Source organism: Ornithorhynchus anatinus, chromosome 21 (genome assembly GCF_004115215.2).
Source record: "Ornithorhynchus anatinus isolate Pmale09 chromosome 21, mOrnAna1.pri.v4, whole genome shotgun sequence".
NCBI classification, from domain to species: domain Eukaryota; kingdom Metazoa; phylum Chordata; class Mammalia; order Monotremata; family Ornithorhynchidae; genus Ornithorhynchus; species Ornithorhynchus anatinus.
Window position 1 is genome coordinate 9,700,490 of NC_041748.1, and position 27,646 is coordinate 9,728,135.

Sequence of the window (27,646 nt, forward strand, 5' to 3'; positions counted from 1 at the left end):
CAGTGCTTGGCACAGAGTGAGAGCGCAAGGCTGCCCCGCCGGAGACGAGGCGGCCCCACACCGCCCCCCGCGGCGGCGCCCCCGCACTGCCCCCCGCGGCCCTCTTCCCTTACGCCAATGGCGCAAGGAGGTTCTCCGCCTCCCCACCCCCGCCGAGAGCGGCCATCTTTAGTCCGGGCGAGAGCCCCACCCTCCCACACCCCGGCCCGTTCCTCCCCCCCCACGTGCGTTCCCACGGGGAGATGCGCTAATCTCATCGACCGGCACCCAAAGGCATCTATTCCCGCGAACACGAGGGGGAAAAGTCAGCGGGGAGGGGCCTCCTGGTCCGAGGGGGAAAGCGGTCTAAAGATGGCGGGCGAGGCGCCGGCCGAGCCCTAGGAGCGCCGAAGCGGGCGGACTGGGGAGAGTCTCGCGATAGTTTGGAGCGGGCCGGGATCCCCTCTGAGGCCAGGAGGGCGGGGCGGGCGGCGGCCGGCGCGTCCGTCCGCTCTGGTGCGCGTGCGCGTGGCGCGGCCCCGCCGGGTAAAGAGCGCAGGCGGCTTTGGAGAATTAGAGGGCGGCGCTTCGGCGGGGCTGGAGCGGAAGGGGGAGGGGATGTCGATCAGTGCGCGGCCCGCGGCTGCCGAGGACAGGACCGTCAACGGCGGCACCATGGGTGAGTGTCAGCCCCGGGACGGCGCGGGGAGCCGGGGGCCGGGAGCGGCGGCGGGACAGGGAGCCGGGGCGGCAGGCGCGGGAAGAGGCGGCCCGGCGGGGGCGGCGGCGGTGACAGTTTGAATGGAGGCGAGGAGGAGGAGGAGGAGGAGGAGGAGGAGGAGGGGCGGCGGCGGCGGCGGCGGCGGCATTTCCTGTGCTGTGGCCGCCGGCCCCGAGGGTTCCCGCCGCCCCCGCCCCAGGACCGCCGCCCCTTCCTCCCTCTGGCCGCTCCGTCCCGCCGGTCCCCGCCCTGCCGCCGATCCCTCCCGGGCCGGGGGCGGGGGCGGGGGCGGGGGCGGCAGCGGCAGCGGCCCGATGGAGGAGCCGGGCCGGCCCCGGCCCCGGCCCCGCACGGCCTCTGACCCGCATCCCTACCCCGCAGCCGTCCGGCCCTACCCACGACCGCTCTCTGCTCCTTCTTTCCCCTACATCGCATCGGCCCGTCACCCTCTCTTCTCTCCCATAGCTCCTCTCTTTCGCCCCCCCGCCCCTCTCTCTTCTCCCCCCCCCGTCCCTCTCTCTTCTCCCTCCCCCCCCCGTCCCTCTCTCTTCTCCCTCCCCCCCCGTCCCTCTCTCTTCTCCCTCCCCCCCGTCCCTCTCTCTTCTCCCTCCCCCCCGCCCCTCTCTCTTCTTCCCCCCCCTCCCGCCCCTCTCTCTTCTTTCCCCCCCCCTCCCGCCCCTCTCTCTTCTTCCCTCCCCCTCCCGCCCCTCTGTCTTCTTCCCTCCCCCTCCCGCCCCTCTGTCTTCTTCCCTCCCCCTCCCGCCCCTCTGTCTTCTTCCCTCCCCCTCCCGCCCCTCTGTCTTCTTCCCTCCCCCTCCCGCCCCTCTGTCTTCTTCCTCCCCTCCCGCCCCTCTGTCTTCTTCCCTCCCCCTCCCGCCCCTCTGTCTTCTTCCCTCCCCCTCCCGCCCCTCTGTCTTCTTCCCTCCCCCTCCCGCCCCTCTGTCTTCTTCCCTCCCCCTCCCGCCCCTCTGTCTTCTCCCTCCCCCTCCCGCCCCTCTGTCTTCTCCCTCCCTCTCCCGCCCCTCTGTCTTCTTCCCCCCCCTCCCGCCCCTCTCTCTTCTTCCCCCCCCCTCCCGCCCCTCTCTTTTTTTCCCCTCCCACTGGGCGTCCCCCCCGCCCCTTGCAGGGGACGTGTGCCAGCTGTGTGTTGTCCTCTCCCCAGCGCCTAGGGCAGCGTTCTGCGCTCTCCTGTAAACTCTCAGTCTCCTCCCCCGACGGGCTGCTGGCCCCGCGCCCCGCCCGGACGAGTCTGCCGGGCCTGGGGGCGCCGGGGATCCCGGGGACCAAACGGGTCCGGGCCTTCCCGCCCCGGGAACAGCAACCACGGGACCCGAAGCCAGGGGCGGGGGCAGGGTGGTGGGGGGCCCTAGAATGGCGCCGCCACCCCCTCTCCCCCCATAGAAGTGACGTGGGGAAGATGGAGGTGCCTTTCAAGAAGAAATCTTGGAAGGCGATTTCCAAACTTTGGGTCGGTTACTCTCACCCCCACCCACCTCTCCGCCCCGGAATCCATCCAGGTCACTCCCTCCCCAGGCAGTCAACTCAGAGGAGACGAGCGTGTGTCACTTGCAGTTTCTACTTTAGTTTCCTTTCCTTATGAAATCCTTTAACGCTCTAGGTAACGAGTCAATTTAGCTTCGGCTACTGAACCTAGGGAAAATGCTGTAATACTTGAAGAAAAAACACTGGACGTGCCACTCACTTTTTTCCTCCTACCTCCTTGTTTCGCTTTTAAAATGTAGGGGATGTGAATCGTTTTCTTTAGATGTGTGAGGTAAGATTCCCCGAGGTAGAGGGAAAGTTTTGCTTCGTACGCAAGCCGAATCATTGTTTTCCATGTTGATAGGTACAAGAAAAATGGAGTAATCCAAATATGATGGTGGGAATCTCCCAAATTTCCAATCAGACAAAATGTATTGAGGTCTTAGAGTGTGTAGAACATTGTACTAAACACTTTGGAAAGGTTAGACGTTTTCCTTGCCCACTGTGACCTTACATTCAGGATGTAGCTTAAAGAATTTCATTCACTCTTATGTATTTCACTTGGTAGCGAATATTTTCATTAATTTTTGGAAAATTATACACAGATGTAGGTTTTGGGTTGTTTTTTTTTGCCGGGGGTGTACTTGATGCAGCCCCTGGCCAGGTCCCTCTGCTTCAAGATTCCCACAAGGCAAATCTGATATCATGTCTTATAAACCAGTCTCAGCTGCCAGAGTCCCTCCTTATTCCTCCAAATAGCAAGGAAAGGGGAGGAAGGGGGAGGGGAGGGAAAGACTATTTCAACCCACCCAGCTGTTGAATAGTTTGGGGAGTGAGGAGATAGGGTTGGGTGGAGTTGTGTGGAACTGTGAAGGATCCTTTGCATGTTAGCATAGCTGATGCTCATGGTAGGGCAGCGCAGTCCTTCATAAGTAACACAATCCTTGTTTTTCCCTCTGCCCAACTGGGGGTTAGTCCTGTACTATATTTTTTAGCATAAAACTTTTGACCCTCATTTACCGTGATTATGGACCTTTGGGATTTGTAGAAGGCAGAGCAGTCAACTAATATTACCAGTAGATGTTTAAACTCTTTTTTAGGTACAGTCTCACAACTGAAATGCTTTGGTAGTCCGAAAACTAGCAGGGAGATGTATAAATCTCTTCCTAACTCATCCAGGACTAAATACAGGTCATCTCATCCATGTTTAGATTTTTTTTTTTAAGGGGGCCTGTCTCTCACTCTCATTGTTAAAACTTAAGATCTCTGACTTCTGGAAAGCAGTTCTTGAAAACTAACTTGTTAGCCACCCTCACCAACTCTGAAATCCTTCTCTCTAACCACAACCTTCTCACTTGCCTCCTCTCTCACACTCCTCCTCCCCATAAATCTGTATTATTCCCCCCGCCCCAGACCTCTGCTCTCTCGACCCCATCCATCTCTCTCAGCACATCACACCCCACCTAACCTCCCTACCCTCTTTACCCATTCTGGATGACCAAATAGATGCTCTCAACTCCACCCTCTCTACTCAACTCACTCTCTCCCCTATCCCTTCGTCACTCTCGCACCACTAACCCACAGCCCTGAATCACCTCCACTGTCCGCCTCTTTCACTCTTATTCTCAAGCCACTGAACGCTGCTGGTGGAAATCTAAACACCAGGCCAACCTTGTCCACTTTGTTTGCCCTTTCTTGCCTTAACTCTGCCCTCTCCTCTGCCCAGCAAAACTATTTCTCTTCCCTTATTGACACCCATGTCCGTGACCCTCATCAGCTGTTCTGGACATTTAACTCTCTCCTCAGGCCCTCTGTTCCCCTCACCCGCCAATGATCTGGCCACCTACTTGATTAGGAAAATTAACACCATCAGATCTGACCACCCCAAATTCACCATTCCCCCTCCTCTCGACCCCTTCTTCCACTTTCCCGTCCTTCCTAGTGGTATCTTCTGAGGAGATCTCCACCCTCCTCTCAAGTGCCACCCCCTCCACATACGCATCAGACTCCATTCCCTTCCACTTTATAAAAACCCTCTCCTTTTCCCCCCCTCCCCCTTAACTTCCATCTTCGACTGCTTGCTCTCCAATGGCTTCTTCCCCTCTGCTTTCAAAAATGCCCAAGTCTCCCCCATCTTAAAAAAAAACAAAAAACAAAAAACCTCCATTGACCCCACAACCCCCTCCAGTTATCGCCGTATCTCCTTCCTACCCTTCCTTTCCAAACTCCTGGAGTGAGTCATCTATACTCACTGCCACTAATTCTCCCCCAACTCTCTTGTGGACCCCATTCAATATGGCCTCTGTTCCTTCTACTCCACTGAAACCACCCCTTCAAAGGTCACCAATGACCTCCTTCTTGCCAAATCCAATGGCTCCTACTCCATCCTAATCCTCTTCGACCTCTCAGCTGCCTTTGACACTGTTGACCATCCCCTTCTCCTCAACACGTTATCCAACCTTGGCTTCACTGACTCTATCCTCTACCAGTTCTCCTCTTATCTCCCTGGCCCTTCATTCTCAGACTACTTTGCGGGCTCCTCCTCCCTCTCCCATTCCCAAACTGTAGGGGTTCCTCAAGGGTCAGTTCTTGGTCCCCTTGTTTTCTCCATCTATACTCACTCCCTAGGTGAACTCATTCACTCCCATGGCTTCCAACTATCATCTCTAAGTGGATGTTACTCAAACTGTATCTCCTTCCTCCAGGCTCACATCTCCTGCCTTCAGGACAATCTCCACTTGGATGTCCTCTTGCCACCTAAAATTCAGCATGTCCAAGACAGAGCTAATAATAATAATGTTGGTATTAAGCACTTACTATGTGCCGAGCACTGTTCTAAGCACTGGGGTAGATACAAGGTAATCAGGTTGTCCCATGTGAGGCTCACAGTTAATCCCCATTTTACAGATGAGGTAACTGAGGCACAGAGAAGTTGTGACTTGCCCACAGTCACACAGCTGGCAAGTGGCAGAGCAGGGATTCAAACTCATGACCTCTGACTCCCAAGCCCATGCTCTTTCCACTGAGCCACGCTGAGCTCCTTATCTTCCCTCCCAAACCCTATACTCTCCCTGATTTTCCAGTCACTGTGGACGGCACTACCATCCTTTCCTCTCACAAGCCCGTAACCTTGGTGTCATCCTCGACTCCACTCATTCATCCTACATATCCGATCCATCACCAACACCTGCTTGTCTCACCTTCACAACATCACCAAGATCTGCCCTTCCCTCTCCATCCAAACCGCTACCACGTTAATACAGTCACTCATTCTTTCCCAACTGCATTAGCCTCCTTTCTGACCTCCCGACCTCCTGACTCTCCTCACTCCAGTCCATACTTCTCTCCTCTGCCAGGATTGTCTTTCTACAGAAACGTTCAGGAAATGTCACCGCCCTCTTCAAAAATCTCCATTGGTTGCCTATCCACCTCTGTATTAAACCAGAACTCTTGGACATTGGCTTTAAAGTGCTCCATTACCTTGCCCCTTCTTACCTCACTTCTCACTAAAAGATCCGCCCTTTCCTCTCCACCCAAACGGCTACCTTACTGTTAGGGGCTCTCGTTATATCCCAGCTAGACTACTGTGTCAGCCTTCTCTCTGACCTCCCTTCCTCCTCTCTCGCCCCACTCCAGTCTATTCTTCACTCAGCTGCCCGGCTCATCTTCCTGCAGAAACGATCTGGGCGTGTCACTCCCCTTCTTAAACAACTCCAGTGGTTGCCTATCAACCTCCGCTCCAAACAAAAACTCCTCACTCTAGGCTTCAAGGCTGTCCATCACCTCGCCCCTTCCTATCTCTCCTCCCTTCTCTCTTTCTACCACCCACCCCGCACGCTCCGCTCCTCTGCCGCCCACCTCCTCACCGTCTCTCGGTTTCGCCTATCCCGCCGTCGACCCCCGGGTCACGCCCTCCCGCGGTCCTGGGACGCCCTCCCTCCTCACCTCCACCAAACTGATTCTCTTTCCCTCTTCAAAACCCTACTTAAAACTCCCCTCCTCCAAGAGGCCTTCCCAGACTTAGCTCCTCTTCTCCCTCTACTCCCTCTGCCACCCCCCCCTTTACCTCTCCGCAGCTAAACCCTCTTTTTCCCCTTTTCCCTCTGCTCCTCCACCTCTCCCTTCCCATCCCCACAGCACTGTACTCCTCCGCTCAACTGTATATATTCTCATTACCCTATTTATTTTGTTAATGAATTGTACATCGCCTTGATTCTATTTAGTTGCCATTGTTTTTACGAGATGTTCTTCCCCTTGACTCTGTTTATTGCCATTGTTCTTGTCTGTCCATCTCCCCCGATTAGACTGTAAGCCCGTCAAACGGCAGGAACTGTCTCTATCTGTTGCCGACTTGTTCATCCCAAGCGCATAGTACAGTGCTCTGCACATAGTATGCGCTCAATAAATACTATTGAATGAATGAATGAATAAAAGCAGGAAGCCCTTTCTATTGGGATGAGTGGGAGCGTTTCATTTCTTTCTTAGAAGAGGTGGTCACTTAGGGAGCCCAATCCCTGGAAGAATTTCGACTTCTGTGAGTGGATCCAGAATCCAGGCAGAGCTGGGCTTGACCAGATTCCCCTCATTCATTTATTCATTCATTCAGTCCTATTTGAGTGCTTACTGTATGCTGAACACTGCACTAAGTGCTTGGGATAGTACAATACAACAATAAACAGACACATTCCTTGCCCTCGAGTTTAGCCTCCAGTTACTTGGCAGTTTCTTTCCCTTTGTGAAACCGGGTAGGTTGGGGACTGCATCTGTCTTGATTGTACTCACTCCTCATATCCAGATGGGATTACTGCATCAGTCTCCTTTCTGATCTCCCAACCTCCTGTCTGTCCCCACTTCAGTTTATACTTCGATCTGCTGCCCGGATTATCTTTCTACAGAAACGTTCTGGGCATGTCAACCCCCTCCTCAAAAATCTCCAGTGGTTGCCTATCACTCCTCACTCTTGATTTAACAGCTCTCCATCACCTTGCCCCCTCCTATCTCACCTCCCTTCTCTCCTTCTACAGCCCACTCTGCTCTTCTGCTGCTAACCATCTCACTGTGCCTCCTTCTCGCCTGTCCCTGTTGATCCCGGCCCACGTCCTATTTCTGGCCTGGAATGCCCTTCTTCAAATCTGCCAAACAATCACACTTCCCCCCTTCAAAGCCCTACTGAAGGCTCACCTCCTTCCTCAGGAGAACTTCCCAAACAGCCCCGCTTTTCGTCAGCTCCCTCTCCCCTCCCCACCATCCCTGACTCACTCCCTTTGCTCTACCCCTCTCTCCTTGCCCCACAGCGCTTATGTATATATGTACATATCTAGAATTCTATTTATTTATATTAATGCCTGTTTACTTGTTTTGATGTGTATATATCTATAATTCTATTTATATTGATGTTATTGAGACTGTTTGCTTGTTTTGATTTCTGTCTCCCCCCTTCTAGACTGTGAGTCTGTTATGGGCAGGAATTGTCTCTCTTTGTTGCTGAATTGTACTTTCCAAGTGCTTAATACAGTGCTCTGCACACGGTAAGCGCTCGGTAAATGCAATTGAATGAATGAATAAAGTTAAGTGGTTGATGGCATCACTCTGGTAGGTAAATACAACAGTGTTAATGCCTATTTTGTTAAATGTGGATAAAGAGAAAGTATTCAAAAGTAATCTGAAGCTTGTATTCATCACATTCCTAACAGCACTCTCGCAAGGTAAATGTTTGATACACATTACCTTTCCCGACAGGTTCATATTTTTAAAAAGCATATTAATTTACTTAGGTAATTCTGAATAATAATAATAATGATGGCATTTGTTAAGCGCTTATTATGTGCAAAGCACTGTTCTAAGTGCTGGAGGGATACAAGGTGATCAGATTGTTCCCATGTGGGGCTCACAGCCTTAATCCCTATTTTATAGATGAGGTACAGAAAAGTGAAGTGACTTGCCCAAAGTCACACAGCTGACATGTGGTGGATCCGGGATTAGAACCCATGACCTCTGACTCCCAAGCCTGGATTCTTTCCCCTGAGTCACGCTGCTTCCCTCTGAAGTAACATATTTTTTTTGTGGCTGAGTGAATAGAGTACAGGCCTGGGAGTCAGAAGGACCTAGGTGCTAATATTCATTCAATAGTATTTATTGAGTGCTTACTATGTGCAGAGCACTGTACTAAGCGCTTGGAATGAACAAGTGGGCAACAGAGAGAGACAGTCCCTGCTGTTTGACGGGCTTGCAGTCTAATCGGGGGAGACAGACAGACAAGAACAATGGATATTGGTTCCACCACATTTCTGCTGTTTGACCTTGGGCTTTAACTACTTTGTTCCTCAGTTTCTCATCGGTAAAATGGAGATTGAGTGTGGGCCCATGTGGGACGGGGATTGTGTCCAACTTGTTTATCTTGTATCTACCCCAGTGCTTAGAACAGTGCTTGGCACATAGTAAGCACTTAGGCACCATAATTATTATTTTTTGTTTTATGTTTTTAAATAGTTAATCACTCAGTGGTACGTATTGTAGTACATGCTTGAGTAAGTACTATACAACAGTCGATAGACCTGTTCCTTGCCCACAGGGAGTTTATAGTCTGCAGGGGGAGACAGACGTTAAAATAAAGTAGAGGAAGTGGAAATAGAGTATAAGGATATGTACAGAAGTGCCCTGGGGCAGGTTTAACTATCAGGTTCAATCATTCAATAGTGTAAAGTATTAACGTTGTTTGTGTCTTGGTAAAACCCAACATCAATTCCTGACAAGACCAAATAACTTTTTTTTTTTAAAACCATGAATGCCATACTATGTTCTAGGTATTATCTTTAAATAGAACTTTAATAATGCAGTTATCTTTAATGACTAATTTATAGAATTATGGGACCTTCCCCACGTTAAAATTATATACTTCCATCTGTTAAAGACTATTTCTTTATGTTTGGGGCAGCTAGTTTCTTCAGATGGGTATTCCAAAATAAATGAGTAGATTAGGTACCTCATTTCATATGCCGAGATGCGGTTTGTTTTTCCTTTAAAAATATTTGTTTTTTACTCTATTCACAATTTGGATAGAAATGTTGACAGTCAAGTTGGGATGGGTGAACTATACAAACAGGAAGCCCAGGAAAATGATTTGGTGTATAAGCTTTTATTAAAACTATGAATGCTTTTAATGTTTTAAAAACACAAACCTTCCAACAAAAACTTTAGGGATGATTAAGCAGGACTGGAGGGAGAGGAGCAGGACTGGAGGGAGAGGATGGTGCCAAGTCAGAGTCTGACTTTTAGGGGTGCCCTTGCCTCCTTAACTCTCCAGCCACCACTGCTGTGGTTTTGTTCCAGGAGAAATCTGCCATTACATGCTGCCAAATTCTCTACAGCATTTCCAAAATCTGCCTTTCTCTCTCTGTCCAAACGTCTGCTACACCTGGCCTGTTGTGTCCTGGCTTAACTACAGCATCAGCCTCCTCAGTGACCTCCCTGCCTCCAGTCTCTCCCCTCTGGATTGCTTTTTCTTCAAACATTCTTCCCAGGTCTCAACTTTAAAAACTTCCAGTGCTTACCTATTGCTCTTTGCATCAAGCATGAACTCCTGGATAATTGGTTTTAAGGTGATTGATCAACTCTTGATCACTCATTGGCAGAGAAGCAGCATGGCTCAGTGGAAATAGCACGAGCTTGTGAGTCAGAGTTCATGGGTTCAAATCCCGATTCGGCCACTTGTCAGCTGTGTGACTTTGGGCAAGTCACTTCTCTGTGCCTGTTATTTAATCTGTAAAATGGGGAATAAGACTGTGAGCCCCACGTGGAATAACCTGATCACCTTGTATCCTCCCCAGTGCTTAGAGCAGTGCTTTGCACATAGTAAGCGCTTAACAAATGCCATTCATTATTGGCATTAATTGATTCCATAACTATGTGCAGCGCACTGTACTAAGCATTTAGGGATGTATAATACAGAAGAGTTTGTGGATCTGATCCATGTTCCCTAGGAGCTTGCAGTCTCTAAGGGAGAGACAAACTCTAAAATTGAATTACGTGTAGGGGAAATGGTGGAGTATAAGGATATGAAAATAACTGGTGTGGGGCTGGGGTGAGGGGAAGTACCAGCATAGGTTACATGGAGGGCAGGGAAATGAAGGGTTAGTCAGGGAAGACCTCTTGGAGTAGATATGAGTGTAGTCGGGCTTTGAAGATGGGGAGAGTGGATCTGTTGCATATGAAGGGGATGGGCATTTCAGGCCTGAGGGAGGACGTGGGCAAGGGGACACTGACAAAACAGATGACATTGAGGTTCCATGAGTGATTTGGCTTTAGAAGAGCAAAGTGTGCAGGCTGAGTGTGGTAGGAGATCAGGAAGATAAGTTAGGATTAAGTGCTTTAAAGCCAGTGGCAAGGAGCTTTTATTTAATGTGGAGTTGTATGGGCAAACATTGGAGGTTTTGAAGAGAAGTGAATTGAACAGTTTTTGTTTTTTTAATCTGCACAGCAAAATGAAGGATGGACTGGAGACGTGTGAGAGGCAGGGAGGTCAACAAGGAGGCTGAAGAAGTAATCAAGATGGGATACAAGTACTTGGATTAGCTTGATAGGAATTTGTATGGTGAGGAAGGAGCCGAGTTCTAGAGGTGTTGTGAAGGTTGAACTGACAGGATTTACTGACAGAATGAATATGTGGGTTGATTGAGAGAGAGATTAAGTAATGTGGCCTCATGGATAAAGCACAGGCCAGAGAACCTGGGTTCTAATCCCAGTTTTGCCTGCTGTGACTTTGGGCAAGTCACTTCACTTCCCTGTGCCTCAGTTTCTTCAACTATAAAATGGGAATTCAGTGCTTGTTCTTCCTCCTACTTGACTGTGAGCCCCATGTGGGACAGGGACTGTCTCTGGTCTAATAAATTTGTATCTACACTAGAGCTTAGAACAATGCCTGACACAGTAAGCATTTAAATACCATAAAAAGTATAATGCCATGATTAAAGGCTTGTGAGACCAAGAGGATGGTGCTGTTGTCTACAGTGCTGGGCTAGTCTGGTGCAGTGAGGCCTAGTGGATAAAACATGGGCCAGGGAGTCGGAAGACCTGAGTCCTAATCCAGGCTCCACCACTTGCCTGCTGTGTGACCTTGGGCAAATCACTTCATTTCACAGTGCCTCAGTTAACTCATCTGGAAAATGGGGATTAAGACTGTGAAGCCTACATGGGATGAGAGACTATGCTCTATCCCATTGCCTAGTACATTACTTGGTACAAAGTGCTTAATAAATACCACAAAAAAAAATGAGGAATTTTCTTTGGGACATGTTGTTTAAGGTGTTAGCAGGACATCCATTTAGAGATTTCTTGAAGGCAGGAGAAAATGCAGGACTGCAGAGGAGGAGAAAGATCTGGGCTGTGGAAGAAGGTTTGGGAATCATCCGTGTAGGATGGTAGTTGAATTTGTGGGAGCTGATGATACTGATAGTAATAATTGTGCTAATCAGGTCCCAAATGAGGCTCACATTCTAAGGAGAAGTGGCTTCTGACCCGTAGGCCAGTGCTCTTTCCATTAGACCACACAGTCCCTCCAAGGGCATGGGTGCGGATGGAGAAGTGGAGACCCAAAATGAGCCTCAAGGGACTCCCAAGTTAGGAGGTGGGAGGAAGAGAAGGAGCTGGCGAAAGAGACTGACTATGAGCATTCATTCATTCACTCAATCATATTTATTGAGCACTTACTGTGTCCAGAGCACTGTACTGAGCGCCTGAAAGTACAATTCAGCAACAAAAAGAGATACTCCTAGCCGACAACGGGCTCACAGTCTAGAAGGAGCAGCCAGAGAGATAGGAGAACCAGGAGAGGACAGTGTTAGATGTTTCCTGGAGAAAGGGGTGGCTCAGTTGATGGTATTTGAGTGCTCACTAATAATAATAATGTTGGTATTTGTGCTATGTGCTGTTGTACTATGTGCAGAGCGCTGTTCTAAGCGCTGGGGTAGGTACAGGGTAATCAGGTGTCCCACATGAGGCTCACAGTCCTAATTCCCATTTTACAGATGAGGAAACTAAGGCACAGAGAAGTTAAGTGATTTGCCCACAGTCACACAGCTGACAAGTGGCAGAGCTGGGATTCGAACCCATGACCCCTGACTCCCAAGACCGTGCTCTTTCCACGGAGCCATGCTGTGCTGTATTAAATGCTTGGGAAAGTATAATACAGTAGAGTTTATAGATGATTCCTGCCCACAAGGAGCTTATAGTCTATAGAGGGAGGCAAGCATTAAAATAAATTATGGCTAGGGGAAATATTGTGGGGCTGGGGTGAGTATGAGTGCATAAGAAGTACAAAGCCAAGTGCATAATCTACACAGAGGGATGGATGGATAAGGAAAATGAGGGCTTAATAGGAGAAGGCCTCTTGAAGGAGGTGTGAATTTAGGAGGGTTTTGAAGGTGGGGAGAGTGGTGAACTGTTGGATATGAATTGAGAGGGAGTGGACAAGCAGTCGGTGGTGGGATAGATGAGATTGAAGTACAGATTAGTTAGTGTTAAAGGAATGGAATGTGCCCATTGGGTTATAGTAGATCAATGAGGTTAGCGACGAGGGAGGTTCCCACTGTGCAAGTACCCTGAGAGATCAGTGTGGATAGGGATACCGTAGAGTCCATTGGATTTGGGAAGAAGGAAATCATTGGTGACCTCGGAGGGGGCAGTTTTCATGGAGTGGAAGGGGCACAAGTCAGATTGCAGCGGGTCAGGAAAGTGGAAGGGAGGAAGTGGAGGCAGCATGTATAAGCAATTTGTTGGAGGAGTTTGGGAAGGAAAGGATTGAGGGAAGAGGGCCAGTAATTGGAGGGAGCCCGGGGTCAGGTTTAGGATAAGGGGTACATGGGTATAGTTGAAAGCAGTTGGAGAGGAGCCTTTGGAGAGTGAGCGGTTGAAGGTGGCGGTCGGGGGAGCAAGCCTACTTATCCACTCTCTCCTCTCACTGTCCCCCAACTCACCCATTTGGGTCCCTCTCAAGTCCACCTATTTATTCATTGTGCATTTCCTTGTCTCCCTTGATGTCAACCTTTTGCACACATCCTCCCTCCCACCTGGAACCCCTGCCTACTTCACAGCCTGTTGTTGGGTAGGGATTGTCTCTATTTGTTGCTGAATTGTACTTTCCAAGCGATTAGTACAGTGCTCTGCACACATAGCGCTCAATAAATACAATTGAATGAATGAATCTGGCAAACCTCTTCTCTCCCCCTCTTGAAGCCACATCTCCAGAAGTGCTTCTCTGATGAATTTCTCATCCCACCACTCTGTCCTTCCACTGTCCATTTCAGCATGTCCCTGTCACCCAAGAACTTGATTTCTCCTCCTCTGGGTCTCTCCGCCCCTTGCACTTAGCTAGAAGTAATTGTGTTGCGCACTTACTGTATGCAGAGCACTGAACTAGTTGCTGGAAAAGAATACATAGGTGGTAATTAGACCCTGTCCCTCTGGGGCCTTGAGAATACATATTCAATATAGACTCTCTATTGAATTGATTGATTTGCAGTTTGGAGGAGGGTAGGAAGGAGGAATAGTTTTAAGTGCGAAACCACTGCACCAGTAAATAGTTGACCCTTCATATGTCCATGTCCAGCCAAATCGCCCCAGGTCTTGCCCCTACTGGTGATAGCTCTGCATATTGATTGGTACATTTGTAAGCTCTAATGAATAATAAAATCATTGATGCCTGAAAGAAAAGAACTGTATAATGCTGTTAATTCTAATAGTGATAAGCATGGTGAGGTGAGTAGAGCCCGGGCCTGGGAGTCAGGAGGTCATGGGTTCTAATCCCAGCTCTGCCACTTGTCTACCATGTGACCTTGGGCAAGTCACTTAATTTATCTGGGCCTCAGTTACTTCATCTGTAAAATGGGGATTGAGACTGAGAGCCCCATGTGGGACAGGGACTGCATCTAACCCGATTTACTTGTGTCCACCCCAGTGCTTTGAACAGTGCTTGGCACATAGTAAGCGCTTAACAAATACCATCATTATTATTACCTAGAAGCACTGAACAAATACCACTATTATTATTATTAGTAATAATGGTGAGAAGCAGTGTGGCCTAATGGATAGAGTACAGGCCTTGGAGTCAGAAAGACCTTGGTTCTAATCCTGGGTTTGCCATTTGTCTGTTGTGTGACCTTGGGCAAGTCACTTAACTTTTCTGTACCTCAGTTCCGTTATCTGTAAAATGAGGATTAAGACTGTGAGCCCCCTATGGGACAGGGACTGTTTCCAACCTGACTTGCTTGTATCCATCCCAGGACTTTCCACAGTGTCTGGCACAGAGCGCTTAGCAAAACCCACTATTATTATTATTATTAAAAATAATCCCATTTATTGAGCACTTACTTTTTGCAGAACATTGTACTGATTATTAAGATCCACCTTTTCTGATTAGCCACAAAAGTATCATTTTATTGTTGTAAGTTGACTGTCCAATCAATCAGTGGTTTTTATTGGGCTCTTTGTGCTGAGCATTTTACTAAGTGCTTGTCTAATCAAAATATTCCTCAAACCATTTGATATTTTAAAGCAAATTCTGTGTTTTTTGTAACAAATGATCGATTTCCCCTTTTTAGAAAGTTCTTAATAAATAGTTCAAAAATCATAAAAATAGCACCACCACGTAATGACTTAAAATAGGTTGAATTTGCTTGTTAGGAGGGCAAAATAACCTATTTCTCATGGTGCTTTTTGTGTCTAAGATAATCAGTGCTTATTAAGTGACTGTGTACTCGTGGTAATTTATAAGCTGATTTGAACATGACCAGTACTACCCTTGTGGGGTTTATTACCCTGAGTGACTTTTAATGAAAACTAGTGCCTAAAAGACAAGCGACTGTGTACTCGTGGTAATTTATAAACTGATTTGAACATGACCAGTACTACCCTTGTGGAGTTTATTACCCTGAGTGACTTTTAATGAACACCTGTGCCTAAAAGACAAGCAGAAGACAAAACTATCTCAAACTAAAGAGAAGCAGCCTTTCAGGGGGTCAAGTCTAATAAAATCAAGATTTATATTATGTACAGTGTTGAGTGTGGATTTTGAATTGGAAGGGTAATTAGGGAGGGGGGAAAATGCAGTTTCACATCAATTGATCATATTTATTGAGCGCTTACTGTGTGCAGAGCACTAAACCAAGTGCTTGGGAGAGTTCTGTATAATAGAGTTGGTAGACACATTCCCTGTCCACAGTGAGCTTACAGTCTGGTGGGAGAGAGAGACAGTATTAGTAAATTACAGATATGCACATAAATGCTGTGAGGCTGAGGGAGGGGACAAATAAAGGGAGAAAATTCATACACACTTGAGTGGGATTTTTGTGAGGTCAGTGGAGGATGAGGAGAGGAGAAAGGATGGTAGTGTTCTGAATATAGAGCGGTTTCTGAGCACAAAGGAGCAAGGAGGTCAGTATGGGCTAGTTGGAGAAAGAGGCAAAATTTCAGGAGTTTTCCCATGATGTGCAGGGTGAAGAGAAGTCAGTTTCGAGGAGTGGGTGACAGCGGGGAAACAAGGATGACCCTGACAGCATGAAAGGCTGATCTCCCCATGCCACTGGAAAGTTTGAAGAAGAATTGGGTGAGGCGAGAATAAGTGATCAGTGGCACTTATTGAGCGCCTGCTGTGTGCAGATCACTGTACTAAGTGCTTGGGAGAGTATAGTACAACAGTTGGTAGACATGATCCCTGCCCACGAGGAGCTTGCAGTCTACAGAGGGAGACAAATAGAGTACAGAGAGGGGACATTAAAGTATGAGAATATTTACATAAATATGCTGGGGCTGCATCTGCAGATGGAGAGAAACATTAAAGTAGATTATGGATAGGGGAAATAAGGGAGACACCTCAAATTTAACAGGTCCAAAGCAGAACTCCTTATCTTCCCATTCAAACCCTGCCCCCCACTACTGATGATTTTTCCCATTATTGTAGACAGCACCACCAACCTTCCTGCCTTACTAGCCTAAATCTTTGGTGTTTTCCTTGACTTATCTCTTTCATTCATTGTCATATTTATTGAGCGCTTACTGTGTGCAGAGCATTGTACTAAGCACTTAACCCACTCAACCCACGTATTCAATCAGTCACGAAATTCTGTTGGTTTGACCTTCCCAGCATCGCTGAAATCTTCCCTTTCCTTTCCACGCAAACTGTTACCTCTTCAATCCAAACACTTATCCTATCCCACCTTGATTACCATATCAGCCTCCTTGCTGACCTCCCTGTCTTCTTTCTCTCCTTGTATCACTCTGCTGTCCAGATCATTTTTCAACAAAAATGTTCATTCCATGGTTTCCCACTCCTCATGAACCTCCAGTGGTTGTCCATCCACCTCTGCATCAAACAGAAGTTCCTTATCATCATCTTTAAAGCACTCAATCACCTCGCTCTCTCCTACCTCGCCTCCCTACTCTCCTGCAATCCAGCCCACACACTTCACTCCTCTGGTGCCAACCTGCTCTCTACATCTTGATCGCATCTGTCTTATCGTCGACCTCTCGCCTATGACCTGCCTCTGGCCCGGAACCCCTGCCCTCAGCATATTCATTCAGTCATTTATTGAGCACTTACTGAGTGTAGAGCGCTGTACTAAGCGCTTGGGAGCTTACTGTACAACATTAAACAGACATTCCCTCTGATAGACAATTATTCTCCCCCACCCCCTTCAATACCTTATTGAAGGAATATCTCCAAGAGGCCTTCCTGAACTGGTTGCCTGTCAACCTCCGCTCCAAACAAAAACTCCTCACTCTAGGCTTCAAGGCTCTCCATCACCTTGCCCCTTCCTACCTCTCCTCCCTTCTCTCTTTCTACCGCCCACCCCGCATGCTCCGCTCCTCTGCCACCCACCTCCTCACTGTCCCTTGGTCAAGCCTATCCCGCCATTGACCCCTGGGCCACGTCCTCCCACGGTCCGCCAAACTGATTCTCTTCCCCTCTTCAAAACCCTGCTTAAAACTCACCTCCTCCAAGAGGCCTTCCCAGACTGAGCTCCCCTTCTCCCTCTACTCCCTCTACCACCCCCCTTCACCTCTCCGCAGCTTAACCCTCTTTTCCCCCCATTTCCCTCTGCTCCTTCCCCTCGCCCTTCTCATCCCCTCAGCACTGTACTTGTCTGCTCAACTGTATATATTTTCATTACCCTATTTATTTTGTTAATGAATTGTACATCGCCTCGATTCTATTTAGTTGCCATTGTTTTTACGAGATGTTCTTCCCCTCGACTCTATTTATTGCCATCGTTCTTGTCTGTCTCCCCCGATTAGATCATAAGCCCGTCAAATGGCAGGGACTGTCTCTATCTGTTGCCGACTTGTTCATTCCAAGTGCTTAGTACAGTGCTCTGCACATAGTAAGCGCTCAATAAATACTATTGAATGAATTGAATTTAAACCCTCATTTCCTTTTCTCCCATTCCCTTCTGCGTCACCCTGATTTGCTCCCTTTATTCACTGTGCTAAGAGTTTGGGGGAGTACAGTACAGGCCGAGTTGGTAGACACGTTCCCTGCCCACAAGGAGCTCCCAGTCAAGAGCGGGAACAGGTCTTAACGTAAACAGATAAGTTACAGACAAGGACCTGAATGCTGTGGGGCCGAGGATGGGGTGAGTGCAGGATGTAGATCCAGTTTGTTTTGGGTTTTATTGGTCCCCCAGGGCATGAAGGGAAAATCAAGAAGTGGTGTGGGTGATATGGCACCTGCATGTGCATCCAAGGGACTCCTGGGACAACCAGATACATGCCCAGACCAACTGCACTTCTGGTCAGGCTCACTCCTGGGCTGATTTGGCGTTTGAAAACAGCTGCCCATCTTAGGAACCAGGCTGGATCACACTGAACTCTTGTTTTTCAGCCCGTACTGTACTTTAAGGTGGGGGATGGCAGCCTATGGCTCATGAGTTTTCTCTGGCTCTATTCAGAGCCAAATTTGAGACTTGAACTGGGGTGGGAGGAGGTCATGGGGGCATTTAAAATTGATGCCAAGTGGGTATGGCACTAGGGGAGGCAGGGGCTTGGGGAAGCCAGGCCCCACAGAGAAGCATAGGGTGTGTATTGGGGCCGGAGGCAGTTCCAGTGCTTGCAGCAACTTCACCGGGAAGCAGCAGCTAGGGTCCAGCACAGACCATAGAGGAACATCAAGATATTTTGCTGTTCTGGGCAGCTGGCATGGGCCAGCCGCAATGACAACTGCCCAGACCCCCACTTCCGATGCCTTCAGCCACTACTGCCCAAGCTTACGTTTATGAGGTGCCAGTGGGCACTAAGTTCCCTTCTGTCCCGTTGCTGCTTCCTTCCCTTTCTCTTGCCTTTGGGCCCTGGGTTCCAGGTGAACTCTACTACTCTGGGATCTCAGATCTGCTCTCCCCTGCGGTAGCCCCAGGAGAAGAACCCGAGTTTGAGAGGGCAGGGGTGGTGTTTACTAATTCTGGTGTGTTCTATACAATGTCTTGCACACAGGAGACATTCAGGAAATACCATTGATTGATTTGATTGGAAGGTGACTCAGAGCAACCTGGGAGAAGGAATGTTAGCTTTCTCAGCCCAGAGACTGGGGACCCAGAAACTTGCAGGCGATTTCTGGCAGCTGAGTCATCCCTCCACCCAGAGCCCCATCCAGCACTCAAGGTTGGGGCTGCACGGAGTCTTCATGAGCTCAAGGCTAGGAAGGTGCAGGTGGAGGGAGCAGGAAGGATTGGTGAAGAGGGAGTGTCCTCGGCTGACTGCCGAGGAGGGGCAGTGGGGATCTTAGTTGCCTTTTTTTATGGTATTTGTTAAGCATTTACTATGTTTCAGGTACTGTCCTAAGCACCGGGATAGATGCAGGCTAAGCAGGTTGGACACAATCCATGTCACACATGGGCCTTACAATCTTATACCCCTTTTATGGATGAAGTGACTGAGGCCCAGAGAAAGTGAAGTGACTTTCCTGAGGTCACATAACAGACAAGTGGCCATGACACGATTAGAATCCAGGTCCTTCTGTGACTCCCAGGACCGTGCTTTATTCACTAGATGACGTTTTCTGAGGAACCTATTTCCAGCCTCAGTTTCCCAGACCCCATTTCCTTAGAAGTGACACTCCCTCCTTCCATGTATGATGGGCGGTTTGCACACCAACTGCTCTTTGCCCAAAACTGTTGCCAACCCTGGCTTTCCACTATCGGGGTGGTGGCTGGTGTAAATTTTTTCTTCATCCCCAGTTAACCTTGTCTGTTTAAAATGCTAACAGTGTTTATGCTATTAAACAGCTCCTGGAGGTACTTAAAAATAAAATGGGAGATAAAACATGCAAATGCAATATTTGTTCTCTCTGTCCCAAAACATCCTGTCTATTTAGTAGTAGTAATAGGATTCATTAAATGTGTTCTGCATGCAAAGCAGCCCCACAGCACTTTTGTATGCAACTTTACACTGTGCCATTTCCCCTTTCTGTTTGTCTTCCCTCTAGACTGTAAGGTTCTTGTAGGCTGGGATTGAATCTACAGTCTCTCTTGTGTAGTACTTTCCCAAGGGCGTAGTACAGAATAAGTGATCAATAAATGTCACTGATGATTACTAAAAGCTGGGCAAGCAAACATGGGTTACATGGTCCCTGGCATTCATAGCCTAAGCAGAAATGGGGAAAAGAGACTGGAGACAGACACAGAAGGAGAAAGAACAATAAGACTACAAAAAACAGCTTAAAAGATAAGTGCAGGGTTAAACGGAAAAGAAAAAGCAGTCAGGTACCACGGCCTAAGAGGGTGGAATTTGGGGCTTCTTGTCATTCAGAGTCCCGTGGTCACAGCTGCAGCCAGAGTAACCAGCATGACTGTAGTCTTCCCAATGTTCTCCATTTGAAGTGGGGTGCTCTGGGGGCTGCTTCTGTTTGTGTTCTTTACCCTGAGTTGGAGCAAAGCTTGTGGCATCGAGGGCCCAGGGTGATATGATGGGCAGGCAGCCCAGGTTGTGGGCCAGGTGGCTCAACTGTCCAGTGGGTTGGAAGTCTGGGCGCTCACTGCCGCTGCTTCTGACCTGTCCATCCTGTCAACATGGAGTAAGGCACGTGATATCGAGGGTCTAGGTTCATGGCAGGTGAGCATTGTACTAAGAGCCCAGTTATTTGATCTCACTCTTAAGAACCTTAATGTATTCATTGGTCATCTTGGGGATGATAATTTCAAAAAAATTAGTATAAGAATCTAATGGCATAGTTTGGACTGTTGGCGTTTTCTGTGTGTGACTTCCTTGTGACTAGTTTCGATTATTAGCCACTGTGTTGAATCTTTTTAAGTGAATGTTTGTGAAGAAAGCCTCAAGATCCCAAAGCATAACACGGAGAGTAAATTGCTAGTTGTCAAAGTGCCTATTGTATACGGAGCAGTGTATTAAGAGTTTGCAAGAAAAGTAGAAGACATGCCCTCTTCCCGCAGGGAGAGACCCACATTATTTTCAAACAGTGAATGCACCAAGCTTACAGCAATGGATAGGAGTATTGTAGATAAATAGAAAAACGTGTGTAAGTTAACAAAAGTTGAAGTGTAGATAAGTTAGCGATATGTGTGCAAACAAAAGTGGGTAAACATAAAATATAAAGGGAGGGACAGGCAGACCAAAGTGGCATACATACAGAGCAGAGGAGGTTGTCGGGTTGATAAAATTTGGGAAGGAGGAAATGAGTTTCATTAAGCTTCAAAGATAGGAGGAGTTGTGATTAGTATTGTCACTGTTAAGTATTTACTGTGTGCCAAGCACTATACTGAGTGCTGGGGTAGATGCAAGGTAATTGGGTCGGGCCTGTCCCTGCTCCACCTGGAGCTCATGGTTTGTGTTCCAGTGGAGTTGAAGGGAAGAGGGAGCTCCAGGCTGGAAAAAGGAGGTGGAGAATCGAGAGACACACAACATGAAGGTTAGTTAGTGTGGCCTAGTGGGAAGAGCATGGTCCTGTGAGTCAGAGGACCAGGGTTCTATTCCTGACTCTGCCACTTGTCTGCCATGTGACCTTGGGCAAGTCACTTTTCTGTGCCTCAGTTACCTCATCTGTAAAAGACTGAGCCCTGGGGATTAAGACTCTGAGCCCTGTGTGGGACAGAGACTGTGTCCAACCTGATTGTCTTGTACAGTGCCTGGCATATAGTGCTTAATAAATACAATTAAAAAGAAAAAGTGAAGAGTGGGCTGGGAAGTAGCAAATGAAGCCGCTATGTAAGGTGGAAGAGCCTAGAGAGAAGTGGGTAGCTGTTGGAGGTTTTTGAGGAGTGGAAAGATGAGTTAAATTATGTTTTTGAAAAATTTAGAAAAATTTGCAGTATAGCCCAGGGCTGCGGCCTAGATAACATTTGGAACATTTGGATGAAATGCTACAGGACTTGAGATACCAATTCCTCAGTATGCCTTGTTCTCCCACACACTCTGTATCCAGTAAGTGGTCAATAAATACCATTGAGTTGCTACTATAATCAACATCTTTGAGAAGAAAGATTGGAAAGCTTTGTAAACTCCCAGGAGATTTCCTGGCATTCCATTCCAAGTGGGATTCTAAACTGAGTCCTCGGGGACAGAATATAATCAGCCAGGGTTAACCTGATTTGCCTGTGGCTTTAGTGAAGCACAGCAGATGATCTTTATTAATAATAGTAATAAAAGTGATATTTGTTTGACCATTATGATGTGTCCCGCACCTTTCTAAGTGCTGGGTAGATACAAGCTATTCATGTTGGACACAGTCCCTGTTCCACATGGGGCTCAGTCTTAATCCCCATTTTACAGATGAGGTAACAGGCTGAGAGAAGTTAAGTGAATTGGCCAGGGTTACACAGCAGTCAAATGGTGGAGCTGGGATTAAAACCCATGTCCTTCTGACTCCCAGGTCCCTGCTCTATCCACTAGACCATACTGCTCTCGAACACTTGCAGAAGAATTATAGAGAGCTCAAACCAAGGCCTCTGGTATGTATTTGTAGACTTTACAAAGCTTTTAATGCTAAGAGCCTGGATTCTGGAAACTCGGAAGCAAATTTGGCTGCCCTAAGAAGTTCTCCAAGATCCTTAAGGGCTTCCATAATGACGTGGTTGGTCAGAGTTTTTGTATTTAAGTGCTCCCTCTGTGCTAGCCACTGTGCAAAGCACCGGCTTGAATGCAAACAAGAGAAGGAGTTCCTACCTGACCCAGGTGTCCCAACGGATCTGTGCCCCGTCCCCTGCGGACTTCATCAAAGTTAGGTGATGTAGAGCCAGTACTGTGAACTAGACAATCCTGCCATACATGCGGCTCTAGAGAGGGGTCTGGAATTCTCATATGCTTTAGAATGACTGGGATGTACGTCTAACTCAGGTGGCATCCAGAATGTTTAAGACGGACATTCAGGAGGCTACTGGCTGCAGGGTCGTCCAGCAGACGGCCAGCAGGTAGATTGTTTATAGCTTTGCAGGGCTGGACCACGTCTTCCTGAAGAACACCGAAGTCACATATCAGATTGCACCTAGGGAATCAAACTCGCTGCAAGGATTTCCCTGGTCAACCTGTAACATTCTGCTGGTCCGGAATTCTCTCAGGCAGAAACCAGATGGGAAACAGATGAATCAGGAAGGACAGTGAGGCCTTAGGGAGATAGATTGGTTACCACGTGGCATTCAGCTTCTTGGAGACAAGGTGATCGCTAAGAGCTGGGAGCTGGAGGCGATCAAGACCTGGAGACATGGAGACCTGGTTGTGCTGAACTGCCCCGCCACCATGTGCTCCTGAGGCTCCTCACTCTTGCCCGTCACTGTGGGAATCTTCCATCTCCTCCCACCAACACACACCACACACACACACACACACTCTCTCTCTCTCTGTCTCTCTCCCTCCCGCCCGCCCCCTTCTTCTCTCGCCTCCCCCACCACCAGAAACCGCCTGCTTCCCAACCCTTAGAGCACACTGCAAAGCCCCAGCCATTTGAAGGTCAACACTGAGAAACAATAGTTGCGCTCACTGCTAGGATTGTTCATCTATCTGTTTTTGTTCTTTATCTTTTACTTCTTGAATTTGAAAATGCTTCCACTGCCTGTAATTTATGTATCTTTTTTATATCTGTTTGTCCTCCCCAAGCAGGACTGTGAGCCCAATGTGGCAGAGTCTAAACTGTGTGTCTTGTATTTAATGCCAAATTACTCACTGTACCTTTTTTTTCTTTTATGGTGTTTAATCACTTACTGCATGCCAGGCACTGTATTAAGCGCTGAGGTAGATAGGTCATCACATTAGGCACAGTCGGTGTCCCACACGGACCTCACGGTCTTAATCCCCATTTTACAGTTGAGGGAACTGAGGCACAGAGACATTTAGGAATTTGCCTGAGGTCACACAGAGAAGTGGTGGAGCTGGGACTAGAACTCAGGTCCTTCTGACTCGGGACTGGGGTTTATTCACCAGATCATACTATTCCATCTTGTCTGTATTGCCCCTGACCCCTTTCCCACTTCCTGCCTTTGGCCTGGAACTCCCTCCCCCTTCGTATCTGACGGACAGTCACTCGCCCCCACCTTCAAAGCCTAATTAAAAGCACATCTCCAAGAGCTTTTCCCCAAATAAACCCTAATTTCCCCTTCCACCACTCCCTTCTGCCTCACCCTTGTACTTGGATTTGCAGCCTTTGTGCACCCTCAGCTCCACAGCTCTTATGTACAGATCCATAATTTATTTTAATATCCGCTCCCCCTCTGGACTGTAATCCCTCTCTAGACTGTGATCTCCATCAATGATGGAGTTTAATGCTTATTCTGTGCAGAGCACTATTCTAAACACTTGGAGAGTGCAGTTTTAAAGAAACCCTGTCTCAAATTATGACTTCGGGAACAAATGTTGGAGATGACAGTAGCAGTTGGAGGAAGAGCGGTCAGAAGAGGAGTTGTCCCGAGGAGTTGTCCCGGCTCAGATCTCCTCTCCCCCCCTCCCTTTTTTTTAACCACTTCAGGGCCAGGTGGGGTAACTAATAACTAATAACTATCAGGGTATTTGTTAAGCGCTTACAAGCATTGTTCTAAGCACTGGGTAAGATCTCTGTAAAATGGGGATTAAGACTGTGAGCCCCACGTGGGACAACCTGATTCCCCTGTGTCTACCCCAGCGCTTAGAACAGTGCTTGGCACATAGTAAGCGCTTAACAAATACCAACATTATTATCCATGTCAGTAGTTCTGCTCCCTTGCAGTTTTTCCAATGAGCGGTGATCACCTCAGCATGCTCCAGTCACCATACGTTCCCCCAAATCCCAGACATTTTGAAGTAACAACTCCCAGTGCTCGCTTGTGCCCTCTGTTTGTTATTTACTGGGGTGTGGCGTTGGGGGAGGGCTGAAAGCCAAGTGGTCCAGGCTAGGAAATCTGGTATAAACCATAAGTGATGGTATTTGGAGATCATCATTGCGTTCAACCACTGCTCAGTGACGGGCAAAGGACTGCAGAGGGCATTGGGAAGCCATAGGGCATCAAATTAAATAAAAAGGTAAGCCAGAGAGGGCACTCATAGGCAAAGGAAGAGACTCCTGTCTGACAGTGCGGAGTCAGGTGGAAGTGCCGAATTGTACATTCCAAGCACTTAGTGCAGTGCTCTGCACACAGTAAGCGCTCAATAAATAAGATTGAATGAATGAATGAGTGTGAGGTATATGTGGTAGTCTAAACTAACATCTGTTAAACCCAGATCCACTTTTAATCGATCGTATTTGATCACTTTCTGCATGCTGAACACTGAACTAAGGACTTGGGCGAGTACAGTATAACAGAGTTGGTAGACACGTTCCCATTCTGTTTTTAGGAGAAGGCAAATCCCTCGATTGCAGCTCACTTTAGATATGAACTAATAGGTATTAAATATTCTTTCGTGATGGAACTCTGCTGAGTCAATTCTAAGAGTTATTCATATATAATATATATGTGTATTGACTACAGAAATAGAAATCAAATTTGGGTGAAGCTATAGCTTTTATTACTGTTCATTTTAAATATGAAACTATGCACTTTTAAAGAAGTACTGAGGATTCAGTAGCTGATATTTAAAAATATCAGTCTACTGTCGCATTATGCCCTGCCAAGTGGAGGATTTTTTTTTTATATGTGATGTAATTCCAAGTACCTGATTGTGTTAGAATTAAGATGTGCATTTCTGAAATACTGAACCTGGGTTGCTATGACAACTCACCAAAATGGATTGGAAAAAAACTTGTCGGATTTCATTCTAAAATAAAAGTATGTGAACAAAGATAGTTGTACTAAGAAGTCTTTTAGTATTGGTTTGAAGTCTGGGGAGGTTAAGTTGCCTGTCATTGTCCTTCAAAGTAAAAAAAAAAAATTAGTGAGGAGTAATGTGATCTAGGAGAAAGCAGGTTGGCCTAGGGGAAAGAGTATGGGCCTGGGAGTCAGAAACCCCGAGGTCTAATCCTGTCTGAACCTCTTGCTTTCTATGACTGTGGGAAGTTAAATTCTCTGTGCTTCAGTTTCTCCATCCGTAACAGTGAGGATAACATAACTATTCATCCTCCCCCGTGGACTGTGGGTCCCATGTGGGATAGGGATTGGGTCCATTCTGTCCATTTTCTATCTACCCCAGTGTTCATTATAGTGCTTGCAACACATTACTAATAATAACTGTGGTCTTCGTTAAGGGCTAACTGTGTGCCAAGCACTGCACTAAGCACCCCTTCACTCCACAGAAACTGCCCTTTTGAAGGTCACTAGTGATTTACTTCTTGCCAAATCCAGTGGCCTCTACTCCATCCTAATCCTCCTTGACCTCCCAGCTGTCTTCAGCACTATTGACCCCTCCCTTATCCTGGAAACATTATTCAACCTTGGCTTCACTGACTTGGTCCTCTCCTTGCTCTCCTCTTATCTCTCTTGCTATTCATTCTCAGGCTCCTCCTCTGCCTCCCACCCACTAACTCTGGGAACCCCTCAAGGTTCAGTTCTGGGTCCCCTTATATTCTCCTTCTACACCCACTCCCTTGGAGAACTCATTCACTCCCATGGCTTCAACTACCACCTCTGTGCAGATGATACCCAAACCAACATCTCCAGCCCTGATATATATATATATCTCCAGTCTCACATTTCTTCTTACCTTCAAGACATCTCTACCTGGATGTCCTCCCGTCACCTCAAGCTTAACATGTCCCAAACAGAATTCCTTTTCTTCCCACCTAAACCCTGATCATCACCGTCCTTCCTGTCTTACAAGCCCATAACCTTGGTGTTATCCTTGACTCCTCTGTCTAATTTAACCCACATATTCAGTCCATCACTAAAACCATCCCCTTCTCCTCCACACCTTATCTCACCTTGGCTTCACTGACTCCGTCCTCTCCTGGTTCTCCTCTTATCTTTCTGGCCATTCATTCTCGGTCTCCTGCGCAGGCCCCTCCTCCCCCTCCCATCCTCTGACTGTAGGAGTTCCTCAAGGGTCAGTTCTTGGCCCTCTTCTGTTCTCCATCTACACTCACTCCCTCGGTGAACTCATTCGCTCTCACAGCTTCAGCTATCATCTCTATGCAGATGATACCCAAATCTACATCTCTGCCCTTGTCCTCTCCCCCTCCCTTCAGGCTCGTATCTCCTCCTGCCTCCAGGACGTCTCTACCTGGATGTCTGCCCACCACCTAAAACTCAACATGTCCAAAACTGAGCTCCTTAACTTCTCTTCCAAGCCCTGTCCTCTTCCTGACTTCCCTATCACAGTGGATGGTACGACCATCCTTCCTGTCTCTCAGGCCCGCAACCTCGGTGTCATCTTTGACTCAGCTCTTTCATTCACCCCACACATCCAATCTGTCACCAAGACCTGCAGGTCTCACCTTTTATAATGTCGCCAAGATCTGCCCTTTCCTCTCCAACCAAACGCTATTTTACTGGTACAGGCTCTCATAATATCCCAGCTGGATTATTGTCAGCCTTCTCTCTGATCTCCCTTCCTCCTGTCTCTCCCCACTCCAGTCTATTCTTCATTCCACTGCCCGGCTCATCTTCCTCCAGAAATGCTCTGGACATGTCACTCCCCTTCTTAAAAACCTCCAGTGGTTGCCTATCAACCTCCGCACAAAACAAAAACTTGTCACTGTAGGCTACAAGGCTCTCCATCACCTTGCACCCTACCTCTCCTCCCTTCTCTCTTTCTACTCCTCACCCCGTAGGCTCTGCTCCTCTGCCGCCCACCTCCTCACCGTTCCCCTTTCTCGCTTATCCCACCGTCGACCCCTGGCCCACGTCCTCCCGCGGTCCTGGAATGCCCTCCCTCCTCACCTCTGCCAAACTAATTCTCTTCCCGTCTTCAAAACCCTACTGAGAGCTCACCTCCTCCAAGAGGCCTTCCCAGACTGAGCTTCCCCTTTTCCCTCTGCTGCCTCTCTGCCCCCCCTCTCCTCCCCTCAGCTAAGCCCCCTTCCCCTCCTTTCCCTCTGCTCTTCCATCTCTCCCTTTCCCTCCCCTCAGCACT

The 27,646-nt window shown here is 48.0% G+C and overlaps 1 protein-coding gene across 5 annotated transcripts in view; it reads left to right on the forward strand.

The window, feature by feature from the left end:
- The first annotated feature begins 480 nt into the window (after positions 1-480).
- Positions 481-27,646, forward strand: part of SEPTIN7 (septin 7) — a 147,173-nt gene continuing 120,007 nt past the window's right edge. For 3 of the 5 annotated variants that reach the window (XM_029048840.2, XM_029048844.2, XM_029048842.2), the window contains exon 1: positions 481-658. In XM_029048840.2, coding sequence (XP_028904673.1) covers positions 598-658 — 61 coding nt within the window. In that variant the 5' untranslated portion in view covers positions 481-597. Of the gene's footprint in view, positions 659-1,840; positions 1,843-27,646 lie in introns of all 5 variants that reach the window. The other 2 variants (XM_029048841.2, XM_029048843.2) reach the window with 1 other exon arrangement.